Genomic DNA, 13,872 nt, shown 5'->3' with positions numbered 1-13,872 from the left:
GGTAAAGTGGTGTCAGTTCGCTGTTGAGGCACCTGTTACTCTTACTAGCGGTCTCACAATGGAAGCAGGAGAGAGCTTGGGGATGTCTCAGTGCAAACCATCACCATTATTGTGAAAATAATTCTAATCCAAGCTCTGCTGGTGGTAGGACATACCTTTCCCTTCTTCTCCCATCTGGAAAAATACAACCTATGAAACACAGGCAGATACAGTCTGGTCTTAGAAAAGTGCATCACACCAGTGGAGTCTCAATAAATACCACTACTACTCTTAATACTACTGAGTGCCAGAGAAGAGACAGCATTGCTAGCCTGACAGTACTCCTGTTCACCCTGAATGGCATGAGGCCAAAATAGGTGGTCTACTTTATTTTCATGGACAGTGTGGGTGGGTATTTTTGAAATTCTCTCCCAAAGACAAGCACTCTCATGGATACAATCTTACTGTTAGCGGTGTCCTCTTCAAAGCAATGGACAGTTCTACTTTAATTCTTATAACTGTGATGTGAGACCAGGAAAAGATTTCTCCAGTCAACATTTCACAGGTTTTCCTTGAGAGAGAGAGAGAAAAAAACCCTCTGATGCTAGGTCAATTACTCAACCCAACCATGGAAATTGAACTGTTTTGTCACTGGCCAGGTAAATGGCTTCTTTCTGTCTTTCAATCAGCAGAGATGAGCTGTGGCTCACTAGATGCACATTCCTGATAGAGTTCTTTGGGAAGTGTTTATCAGATTGGGATGCTAGCAGCCTGCCTTCATCTAACAGTCAGCACTGTGGGTTCATAAGGGTTGAGGAATGAAAATGTGAATGCAGAATTCAGCCCTCAGAATCACAGGGTTAGAAGGTATAAATATTTATTCGTTTCTTTGGTCAGAGTGCACCTGGGTTAATTTGGGGAGTTCAGTGTCTAGCCTATTTTGAAAAATCTTCAGCCAAGGAAGTTTCACAGCCTCTACTGATCAAGAACAACAAAACTATCGAAAAAAAAAAAGAAATCTTAAAAAAAAGTCTATAGACCCTTCTAGGCTGTAAGGAGCCCCTAGTGGGAATAGATGCTGGGAATGTGTCTATCAACTCTGCTGTACTGTCCCAAGTGCTTGGCACACAGTAAGCACTCAAAAAATACCACTGACAGAGATGGAATGGAAAGTAGCACTGTTGCCCTAAACAGTGACCACTGCCCATTAGATTTGGAAAACTCCATTTCAAAAATGCATGGGATCATAGGGAAGCTTCCAGTTTCTTCTCAAAATACTAACCCACTCTGGTTCCCATGGAAGTTCATTATGGAAATCAGTGCTTGGAAAAGACAGATTCTGCTACTCCCCCAGAGAAAAGGCAGACCAGTTTAGCAGAGTTATGTATCTGAAAATGATTATCCAATCAGAATATCTATCAAGAGTAGCTAGGACTTCAAGAGCTGCATGGGATTCACATAAGCCTCTGGGCATTTCCCAGATCTGCTTCTCTTCTGGTTCCCACTAGCTAAATATAAATCAAATAAGATTTTTAAAAATCCTAATAAAGTTAGATTTTATGCACTCTGTAGAATGCAAGTACTTAGTAGGCAGGGACTCTGACTTTTATAGCAGCTTTGGAGCATTATGGGTACCCAATAACAGGTATTAAACTAAAGTACCTGAGCAAAAGAAACCCCCACTTACACAACTGGATAAGACAACAGTTCCGCCACACTTCTTTACCCACAAACCCAAGTTCATCTTTCATGGAAAAGGGAATGGGGGGGCTCTGACCAATGAGACAGAAGGCTCTAGGACTCAGGGCCACTCTGCCAGAAAAAAAGAACTCATTTCCTGTAACATCCCTATTCCTCATTCTTTCCATCTTCCCTCCTGTATCATTCATTCATGCTCGCCTTAGAATCTGCTTAATACACAATTTATGCTCAAATCTATTTACAGTTCTTACTTCTTGGAAAGTCATTTTGAACCACCACAACTGAAAAATAATTTAAAACTGAAAAAAAAAACCTCATCAATCTGCCAAATTACAAAAATAAAAAAACAATCGTTTTAAGTCTCTGAAATACAATCTACGATAGAACACAATGAACCAAACCAAAGGTAATGAAGTTTATTAAATTTCAGAAGACTATACTCAGCAGGAACCTATATTTCTGGGTTTTTTTTCTTTTCCAAAGAAAAATGCAACAACTAAATGACACAGCGCACTATGAGTATGCAAATCAAGAGAATTAAATTAGTGCTAGCATGCAAACGAAACAGGCAGTAAAGATGGGAGTTCTCATAGATCCAATATTATATGGGCAAACTAAATAATGAGTTCTCCCAAAAGAGGAGATAGATGGGCCCTCAAGTCTCCTCATTTACTCCCAAATTACTGTATTCTAGGGGTGAATTCCACATTCAGTCTTGTCAAAACCAAAATAAAATGAGGCTATTTGTGCTACCTAACAGTGTGGATATTACTTGCTACTTGCTCATGCTACAAAATACATATGACCAAAGGACAAGAACTGAAAAACTTTAAGCACTTTCTCTTGAGAATCTTTTTTCTATTAACATTAATATTACTATTTTCCCCAAGAGCCTCAGTGAGTTTACTTACCAAGCCTGCAAACAAAGGGAAAAGGAAGAGCTATGACTTGAAAATTGTTTCGGTTAGAGAAACTAGGAAGTTTAACTCTTTACCCAGATACCTCAATTAAACTTCTAAAACGTAGTGTCATGGTTTCAAGTCCTGAAAGTAATTGAGTGGCATCTCACCTCCTGACAGATTAACTGAACAATGAGAAAGAATTTTTCCGATGGCTAAAGCTGACGTACAATTGGCCTTGGGAAGAACATTAACTCTTTCAGAACACCAGAAAATGTTTTATGAACTGCATTAGTTTAGTAAACTTTGCCATCCATTAGACCTAGCCTCTATAGGCTTTTGCTTAATTTTTAATGTCATGAATGGAAGGAAAGGGAAATAACACAGCAGAAAGACTCAATAATAATTCCCATGGTTAACCGCTCAAGAGAGGTTTCTGGCATATGCCCAAATCTTAGTCGTTTTTAATGTTTTGTTAGTTTGTCTCAATTCTGGTTGGGTTACATGTGCTAAATGCCACTTAAACTAAGCCAGTAGTTTAAGTCAAAGAGCAGCCCTACAGCATCACATGACTGACAAGATTTCTATCCCCAGGACTGCCACTTGAATAGCAGCCTAGCACAATTGGGAGGTGGCCAAAGGTGAGACCTTTGGCAGTAGCTTATTTGGGAAAAGTTGTGTGCAGGGAGACAAACCAGAAGCCATACATGGTGATAGAGGAGGCTGTGGCCATGTATAAACATGAGAAATAAAATAATACATATTTCATCTAGGTTTCATATTTTATCAGTCTCTTGCATGGACTCCTCCTCTGCCTCCCACCCACTAACTGCAGGAATCTCTGTCAACTCAATTCTGGGTCCTCTGTCATTCTCCATCTATACCCACTCCCTTGGCGGGATCTCATTCATTCGCTTCCATGGTTTCAACTACCACTTCTATGTGGATGATTCCCAAATTTATATCTCTAGCCCTGATCTCTCTCTGCAGTCTCACATTTCCTCCTGCTTTCAGGACATCTCTATTTGGATGTGCCAATGACATTTCAAACTTCACATACCCAACACAGAACTTACCTTCCCACCCAAACCGCTATCCTCCCCTTGATTTTCCCATCATTGTAGACAGCACCTCCATCCTCCCTGTCTCCCAAACCCATAACCTTGGTGTTATCGACTCATCTTTTTCATTCAACACACATATCCAATCTGTCACCAAATCCTGTCAGTTCAACCTTCACGACATCACTAAAAATTGCCCTTCCCTCTCACATTAATCCAAGCACTTACCCTATTCCACCTTGATTACTGAATCAGCCTCCTTGCTGACCTCCCAGCTCCTGTCTTTCCCCACTCCAGTCCATACTTCACTCTCCTACATAGATCATTTTTCTACAAAACCACTCAATCCACACATTTCCCCACTCAAGAACCTCCTGTGGTTGCCTATCCACCTCCACATCAAACAGAAACTCCTTACCAACGGCTCTGAAGCACTCAATCACCTTGACCTCTTCTATCTTACCTCGCTGCTCTCCTACTACAACCCAGCCTGCACAATTGGCTCCCTTTAACGCAACCTACTCACCATACCTCGAGCTCATCTATTCATTCATTCATTCAATCGTATTTATTGAGCACTTACTTTGTGCAGAGCACTGTACTAAGCGCTTGGGATGTACAAGTTGGCAACATATAGAGACGGTCCCTACCCAACTGTGGGCTCACAGTCTATTCCGCCACTGACCTCTCATCCACATCGTGCCTCTGGCCTGGACTGCCCTCCTTCACGTCTAAATAGGTAATCACTTTCTGCAAAGCCTTAATGAAAGCACAGCTCTTCCAAGAGGCCTTCCCCGGGTACTAAGTCCTCATTTCCTCTTCTCCAATTCCCTTCTGCATCACCCTTGCACTCTTTATTTGCCCCTCCCTCAGCCCCACATCAATTATATATAAATATACACACACACACATATATACATATATATATATAATACCCATAATTTATTCATATTAATGTCTATCTCCCCCTCTAGACTGTAAGCTCACTGTGGGCAGGGAACATGCCTATCAACTCTGCTATACTTTACTCTCCCAAGTGTTCAGTACAGAGCTCTGTACATAGTAAATACTCAATAAGTACGATTGATTGATCGAAGGGAAACACAGGTGATGAATGCCTTTTTGCAAAAACGCAATAGAATTTATTACAATTCAGTCACTTGTAGCAGTCATTCTCCTCACAGTAATAACTGGCACTACACTTCCTACTAGCTGAAGCTAGAGCCTATCTACAAATCCAAAATCAATACATAAAGGACAGCAAAGAAAGTGTCAAAGACACAACTAATGCCAATCTTAATGACAATGAGATCGTCTTCCTTCTGATACAGCCAAAGTATGATGTGTCTATTAAGGCTGTGAAAAGATGGTGCTGTTTGAAATAATGTTTTCAGACACCTTCTATGTTTCCTAGCTGCTTCTCTGTAACTGATGACTGCAGCAGTTCTTATAGGATTCAGTTTGTATGGATGGCTTGGACTGATAATACTTCAAGTTAAAGAGCACCTTTTCAAAAGATCAAATAGTATTATATCATTAATCCCCCATCATTCTGGTGATGGAGGTGCTGAGTGGCAGTGTTTTCATTTCAAAGGTGTACTGATGGAGGCACAGAAAGGTTAAGTGTAGGCTGGACACAAATCCCAATTTAGCTGGGATGGGCCTGAACCTTTATAGCCTGACCTGAGTAATTCTCGAAAATTATGCACACGCCCCTGAATTGGAACTGTCCAAGACGAAAAGGCTGCCTACCTCTGCCAACTCCCCACTATTCTTAGGCCATTTAAATCTGCACGGTTCCAAGTCTGGCCGGCTAAGTGCATTCTCGGGTCACATCCCACAGTCCTCTGAGTTCAAATACCCCAAAGTGTACCCTTGCATTCTCACAGTCACTTAGGAGAAAGCGGTGTGGGGCCTCAGCATTTGGATTTTCAACAAAACTGGTATGGTCGGCCTAGGGTTAAGAAACTTGCTTGAAGCCTCTCAGCCAGTCGGCAATGACATTCAGAATTCAATCTAGGAGGCTATACCAGGCTCTTGCCTGGTACTCTAGTTGGCAAGATCATAGAGTTTCTATATCCCTATTGTTCTGAGCCTCCCAATCACATTCTTCAACAGCCAGGTTCTTCCAGGTCTACTTCAAGAGAAGCATTATCTTTGTCAGAGTTACATCTAATATACGGAACATGCTGCAGCATATATCCTTGGGAGTCTGGGTGGCCCTGGGACTAAAGCTGCCCCAGGCCCCTGGGAGTCACATGGGGTCCATATTTTATGATAATCAGTCAATAAATTATATTTATTGAGCACTTCACTGATTCAATTGTATTTATCGAGCGCTTACTGTGTGCCTCAGTTACTTCATCTGTAACATACGGATTAAGACTGGGAGTCCCAAGTGGGACATGGACTGTGAGAGCCTGATTAGTTTGTGTCTACGCCAGTGCTTAATACAGTGCCTGGCACAGGGTAAGCGCTTAACAAATACCATAAAAAAGAAAATGACCAGTGAAGCCTGCTGGTTGAAACAATTCAACCAGGAGCAATAGATAAAATTCTACTGTTGCTCATGAACACCTAGGCAACCTGCATGTGTGTGTATAAATGGACTCTTCTGGTTGGTTTTACAAACTAATGGAAATGTCACTTGCACATCTGGAGACGTTTGAGGAAAGGAATGTGGGGCCTACGGACCCTTCCAGTTTTCTCAGGATTTGTGGAACATCTAATGGGGCTGCCTGTTGACCCTGCCACTGTTGACCTCACTTTGTTACATGGCTTACCCTTGACTCCTCGGTTTTGATCTGTCAGAGGCTATCCCACCTCTGATCTGAAACACCAGCTTTGCTGCTGCTCCTTGGCTATAAATGACTTCTTTTACTAATAAAAATTGTGCTCAGAGTTCTGAGGAGGCTTCTGCTGCAGGAGTCATAAAGGCTGAGGTCCCGATGACCCCGATTCAACTGTCACGGTGCTTCCCGTGGACTGAATGTTCTCTCCAACCTCACTGCTGGAGCTGTTTTCTGGGTCCTGCTGGTCAATATTCATTCTCTTGCATAGACACCAATGGTGAAGGCAGACAAGCAGTATGGTCTAGTAGAGAAAGCATGGGCCTTAGTTTGAATCCCAGCTCTGCAAATTGCTTGCTGTGCGACCTCGGGCAAGTCATTTAACTTTGTGCCTCCGTCTTCTCAACTGTAAAATAGGGATTAAATATCTGTTCTCCCTTCTACTTGGACTGTGAGCCCCATGTGGGACAGGGACTGCATCTGACCTAACTTTCACCCACCCCAGTGCTTAGGACAGGGTTCGGCACAGAGTAAATGCTTAACAACTAACATAAAAAAAGGGCTGACATCCAGAGTCTGAATAAAGTACAGGGATAACAAAATGAAACCATCTCTCACCCAGAGTGCCACTGAAAGCAGCCTTTTCTTTTGTGGAATGTGGGAGGGTACAACAGGCGCAAAGCAAAGGGGCCAAACGATTAGCTAAGTCTCCAGTCTGATGGCACTATATCTGACAGTCTCCCAAAACCATGGATTTCCTGTGGAAGGACTTGTCGTCTGGATTTACCTCGGTGTCAATGTCTTGGTTGAGGATGCTCAAATCAGCCTCAAAATTGGTGTTACTAGAACACAACCAATAAATGAAGAATTGGGCCAGCAGATTCATAAGGATTCATCGCATGTACACAAAACAAATAGATTACAAATTGAAAATCAATGAAAATAAACAAAATTAATCTTGGAGTGGTGAATCAATCATCAGGGACTCAAGCAGAGCAGCATATACTAGAAAATAGCTCTATTAAAAGTAGTTGTCAGAGAGGACATTCTTGAAAATATCAACAATAACCTAAAATATTATCTTTGTTTTTTAGAGGCTTTATGGTAAATTAAAAAATCAAGTAAGAACACCACTATAGTTATATAAATGTACCAAATTTACCAGATTTAAGTTGAGGCATGCTAAATAAATTGGGTTTTCAATCATGCTTGTCATTACTCTTTTTCAAACTGACAATCAAACCCAAAACTCAAGATGATCCTATGTTTCTCTTGTTTTGGAACCTAATTCTTACTGAACGTCTTTACAGTCTTCAACCTGCTTGGGCAAAAATAATATTCTGGCTAGCTTACTCAATTAATAAAAATTACTTGTAATATATGACACAAAACCCTAACGCTCAGAGAGGCAAATATAGCAAAAAAGGATTGAATAATTGAATACAGCCATTTAAAAAAACATTAAAGACTGTGTAGCATCATCGGGGCTGCAAGATCCTGGATCAACTTTCCTGAATCCGCCAATTTGTCGTGCAAAGCAGATATTTTATTTCATGACTCTACCACATCACTTGAGCTACTGAACTAAACTACAGCAGAACATTCCTATTTTAGGAGACTATACATCTCAGAAAGATCAGCAGAAATTTCTTAGGTTTTAATCCTTATTCAGCTGTCAAAGAAAAGCACTAATTGTTCCACTACCAGAGCTGATTCTTGCAATGGCACTTAAAACAGGCACACACTCACATGCTTTTACAGCAGACACAATGCTGACTAAAGACCAGATGCTGCCTGAAAAAATAGGGCATAGGCAATATCATGCAATGCACAGTTCTTGCAAGTTACCGTTCCTTCAACTGGGAAGCCAGTAAAGCCAAGCTACAAAGTGGAGTCATGTCAGGATAAAGTTTTATGGGCAATTATTCAACATTCTTGTTCACTGATATCTAAACTCATATTGAAGATTAGATGGGGAACCCAAAAGAAAGTTATACTTGGAAAAGGCATATTCTGCTAGTGAGAAAAATCATAGTACAATCTCTGTTATACAAGTTTGCAGTTATACATGCCTTCTACATTTTTCAAGGTGGAATGCTATAACCAATGTGGTTGTTAATACTGTTTTGGCATTCAAAATGCTTTCAATTTACTGAAGTGGAATCTGCATCTGAAATTCGTCATTTACTTTTCAGAACACATGCTTAGTTGAGAAATTCAAAAATGGCTACACCAAGGTTAGATGAAGTTCAAATCCAGGAGATAGAAGCAGTGTAGGCTAGTGGACAGAGCACAGGTCTGTGAGTTAGAAGGACCTGGGTTCTAATCCTGGTCTGGCACCCGTCTGCTGTGTGGCCTTGGACAAGTCACAATTTCTCAGTATCTCAGTTACCTCCTCTGTAAAATGTAGATTAATACTGTGAGCTTCATGAAGGACAGGGACTGTGTCCAACATGTTCAGTTTGTATCTAACGCGCTTAGTACGGTGTCTGGCACATAGTAAGCACTTATCTACCACGAAAAAGTCAGTTTTATAATATAATACCAATTTAAAGTCTGATGGATTTTCTTAATGACAAAAAATAACTTTAAAAAGAAATAGGAATTTTACAACTTCAAAATTTTTTGTTGAACTAGATAAGAATGAAAAAAAGGAATACTCAGTGCACCAAAAATCTTTCCCTGCTATAAAAATTTAAGAAATATGTAGTCTGACCATTAAAAACTCAATAGAATCAGATGTTAACTTTTTTTTATACATTTGACATTGCAGAATAAATCAGAAAATGGATTATGTTAAAGGATATTAACATTCCAGATGGCTTGTTTTGGATCATTATAATGATCAATTCAACAATCAATCAATTCAACCCCCACAATGTGCTTTTATGCTGTGATTGTGAACTAAAGACTCTTCACGCAAAAAAACGTATCCGTGATCCTTTCAATATGTTTTCTTTGAAAGGCTAATAAAAGTAATTTTTCCGTAACAATTTGGCCTACGGAGAACAATTGTAGCTCATATCCATTTTTCCTGATCTAAATATTTTTCTATATCAGAGGAACTAAAGATAAAAACATATACCTTGCTCTACTTACACACATTCAATCACCTGAACAATTACGTACTTATTAATAGACATAAACAGGATACAAGAAAGAATTTTGCACCTCTGGAGCAAGCTCCCCAATAACTAAAACATTTTTCAAGATTGAAAACTGTTCTCTGAACACACAGTGCAGATTTGTTAACTGTCTCCAAAATTCACTTTATTAAATGAAAAAGTTGATCCTTACCAAGTTTTCTTGGTTCCTGGCTGCTACTTTCTGTTCATCTTCTGCTCCATTTTTCATGTATTTGACCTCTTCCACAGGTTTGATCCTATACTCATCTATCAAGAAAGAAGACATTTTGTAACACTGTTATTCAGTGATAAACAAACTAAATAAAATAGTCTACGAAAAGAGTGAAATGTCAGGATTCATGTTTCACAGTTCTCTTTCCCTCAAGTCAAATTCAATTGAAAATATTTGTATATAAATCTGTTAGCGTCATCTTGTCCCCACAAGTCTTCCTGCTGGAAAAAGTGCAGTCACATTAAAACATTTTACAACAAACTTTCTTAGTCTGTTCCTTTCACAGATAAATCCAAGGGGACCCAAACAACTAGATTTTAAGGTGTTTTTTTTTTCCTTCTATTTGGACTTTATGTAATTCAAACAAGTTGCCTTTATTTTGTCTTTACTAACGTGGCGCTTAAAGGGCAGACAAGAGTTTTGCATTCTTTTTCCTTACTGTCAGAATTTTGAATCAAAATGCTCAAGGGACAGGTGGGCCAGTATTCGGAATTTTCAAAAAGCCACCCAGTGCTAAGTATTTGCTACTTAGCAAATACTGTGTTCCCATTCTGAGCCCATGTAAAATCTTTTAAAGGTGAAGTTGAACTTTGAGATCTTATGATATACGATGAATGTCCCGGCATCTTTCGCCAGTGATTATAGGGTAATTTATAAAGTATATGTTTAGGAACCTAGTTAATTTGCACTCCAATATAAGGTCAAACACTAGACTAGAACAAAGGCTTTTCAACACTTAGTCCAGAACCATACCAAATAAAGCAGCTTGCCACAGCATAGCACCAACACGGAAGACCTAATTTCTTGCAACAGACTTGCCCAGAACATTGATCTCCAGTGAAATGTCGTTCCTGTAATCACTCCCCTTGTTTCAAAGACAATGACCATTCATATTTCAAAATCTTAAAAGCTTCTCCAATGCTGACACCTTCATCAGATCAGCTAAAACACTTGCCACAGCTATAACCAGCTAATGTCGCTATAACCAAAGTTTCCAGGTAATGAATAGAACAGTGATAGTATGAAATGGCATTGGATTTTATGCTCCAAAAAAGCTCTAAAGAAATATCATCGTTATCAATGGTACTGAGTGCAGAGCATGGGGAGAGTACAGTAGCGTGGCTCAATGGAAAGATCACGGGCTCATGAGTCAGAGGTCATGGGTTCAAATCCCAGCTCTGCCAATTGTCAGCTGTGTGACCTTGGTCAAGTCACTTCACTTCTCTGGGCCTCAGTTCCCTCACCTGTCAAATGGGGATTAAGACTGTGAGCCCCACGTGGGACAACCTGATCACCTTGTAACCTCCCCAGCGCTTAGAACAGTGCTTTGCACATAGTAACCGCTTAACAAATATCATTATTATTATTATTATTATTATTATTACAACAGAGTTGGTAGACACATTCCCTTGCCCACAACAAGCTTACAGCCTAGAGGGGAAGGCAGACATTAATAGAAATAGAAATAATAGAAATAGAATACAATATATCCTTTTGAAACAGTGACACAGTCATGCACGGGATAGGGTCGAGCTTGTAAGCCCTCGGACTGTAAACTCCCTAAGGGCAGGGCCCACGTCTTTTGCTTCTGCTGTCCGCTCTAAACACTTAATACAATGTTCGTACTGCTCTCATTCCAGCTTCACCACATACCTGCTGTGTGACCTTAGGCAAATCACTTAACTTCTCTGTGCCTCAGTTCCCTCATCTACAAAATGGAGATTCGATACCCGTTCTCCCTCCTACTCAGCCTGGGCCCCAGGTGGGACCCGATTATCTTGTACCTACCTCAGTGCTTAGTACAGTGCCTACTACATAGTAAACACGTAACAAATACTATTTATTGAGTGCTTAATGTGTGGAGCGCACTGTACTACATGCTTGGGGTAGTACAATAGGAGATAGTTGGAAGACAAAATCCCTGCCCCCAAGGGATTTTCACCCCTGAAGGGGGAGACAGACATTTAAATAAACTACAGGTATGGGAAATGGCAGAATATAAGGTTATGCATATAAGTTCTGTGGGCTCAGAGTGGGGTGAACATCAATTTGCTCAAGAAATACATGCCCAAGTGTAAAGGAAATGTACAAAGGATGGTGAAGAGGGTGGGGAAATAAGGTGTGAGTTAGGGAAAGCCTCTTGAAATGCCATTCACTGAATTAATAACATTTCACGCCCACTCTTGGACAAATCAGATATACTCAATACCCCAGGATTTAGGAATGGGAATGCATTATTACTGTGATACAGAAGACTGAGTCCTTATCCACATAAAAACTTGGAGTGGCCTTAACCCAGCCCGCTCTCTGCAAATGCTCTGAAGGGAGCAAAGATGGTCTGGGGGAAGGTGACCTTCTGAGGAGAGCAAGTTGGGTCAGACCTGGGGTAATGGCACGCTAGCTCTGGGTCTTCCATCTCTAGGGTGGAGAAGAGCCCTCGACTGCCCCAGTGAAGGTCATGTTGGGCCATGGAGGACACGTAAGTGCCATCACTGCAGCCCCTCTCTAGTCCAGCTCTGATCTGGCCCCCTGAGACACAATCTGGTTCAGGAAGGGAGCTGGGAATGGAGCGCCATGTTTGGGGCTACAGCGGCAACACTGCATTGTTTGTTCATAGTGTTTGTTAAGTGCTTACTATGTGCCAGGCACTATACTAAGCACTGGGGTAGATACAAACTTATCAGGTTGGACACGGTCCATGTCCTAAATGGGGCTCCCAGCATTAATCCCTGCTTTACAGATGAGGTAACTGAGGCACAGAGAAGTCACAACTGAGGTACAAACAGTCATACAGCAGACAATAATAACAATGATGGTATTTGTTAAGCACTTATTCTGTGTCAAACACCATTCTTAATAGCTGGGTAGATACAAGATCATCAGGTTGAACACAAGGGGCTCACAATCTTAATTCCCATTTTACAGATGAGGTCACCAAGGCACAGAAAAGTGAAGTGATTTGCCTAAGGTCACACAACAGACAAGTGGTAGAGCTGGATTAGAACCCATGTCCTTCTGAGTCCCAGGCCCGTGCTCGATCCCCTAGGCCATGCTGCTTCTCTGTACTCTCATAAATGCTCTGCACATAGTAAGTGCTCAATAAATGACATTGATTGATTGGCATGGAGCAGAGCAGCCCCTCCCTCCTGACAGCATTCTGTGAGGACAAAATGAGATAACAGTCGTGAGAACGCACTGAGTTCCTAAGAAAGTTGGACTCTGTACTCTTTTTATTAGAACACTTTCTCAGCACCAGCCAGGCAGATGGAGAAAGTACTAAGAACTGGGATTATGGGATTGGAGAGACTTTCTGAATTAATGAGTACTGTTGCAACATATAAGGCCTTTCTGATTAACTGTGTGTGAATTATCCAAATGGGGAATTATCTGCACAGGCTAGGTATTACTTACCTTCATTTATGGGATCTCTGGAGTACAGAATGGAGGTCCCATCCCCCAGCAAAACAGATTTGGTGTTCACCCAAGTGGTGAAGGGGAAATGATCTGACCTAGTCCTAACTCCAGGTTCCTGGAACATTGTGGACCGCCATCAATAATAGCAAGTGATCTATCCACGAGGTACAGCATATGCAACACTTGACTACTCCCCTCCGGTCCTTCGATTCAATCAATTCTTCTGGAATGTGTGTTATCACCACGTGTTTGGGATAGAATGAGATGTGGTGTCAGAAACTGGTCACGGTGTGGTTATCACCACACAAACTTTAATGCGGGTCTCTTCAAGAATGCAACTCCTGCGTTACATCTGGCAAGGCATCTAATCGACACCCACTTACCGGTAGTATAACTACGTTTTCCACACTCTTCCCCAATAGCTAGTCTGCTACCATTAAGCTTCTTCAAGAAACAATCACATCTGATGACTGACTAACTAGTTGTTTGAGGCACCAACACGTAGAAAATATAGCCAGCTGACTTTCCACCTGCCAACTGTTCTGTTCATACATACGAGAAAAAACACCTAAACGATGTTGCCCAAGTTCCCTCTACCCTTCCCTCACTTCATTCCTTCCTAAAAAAAGGGGAGAGGAATTAGTAAATCCGGAAAGATGAAGGGTTCAGTTA

At 41.0% G+C, this 13,872-nt stretch overlaps 1 protein-coding gene across 3 annotated transcripts in view; it reads right to left on the bottom strand.

Annotated features, from left to right (window-relative positions):
- The window catches only part of C16H1orf21 (chromosome 16 C1orf21 homolog), a 165,334-nt gene that overhangs the window by 65,030 nt on the left and 86,432 nt on the right, over positions 1 to 13,872 (bottom strand). For all 3 annotated transcript variants that reach the window (XM_038757694.1, XM_038757692.1, XM_038757693.1), the window contains one exon: positions 9,727 to 9,821. In XM_038757694.1, the coding sequence (XP_038613622.1) occupies positions 9,727 to 9,821 (95 nt within the window). The remainder of the gene's footprint in view (positions 1 to 9,726; positions 9,822 to 13,872) is intronic.

Source organism: Tachyglossus aculeatus, chromosome 16, assembly GCF_015852505.1.
Source record: "Tachyglossus aculeatus isolate mTacAcu1 chromosome 16, mTacAcu1.pri, whole genome shotgun sequence".
In the NCBI taxonomy this organism is placed as follows: domain Eukaryota; kingdom Metazoa; phylum Chordata; class Mammalia; order Monotremata; family Tachyglossidae; genus Tachyglossus; species Tachyglossus aculeatus.
Note: the sequence above shows the minus strand (reverse complement) of the source record. Positions and strands in the feature narration are given on the sequence as shown.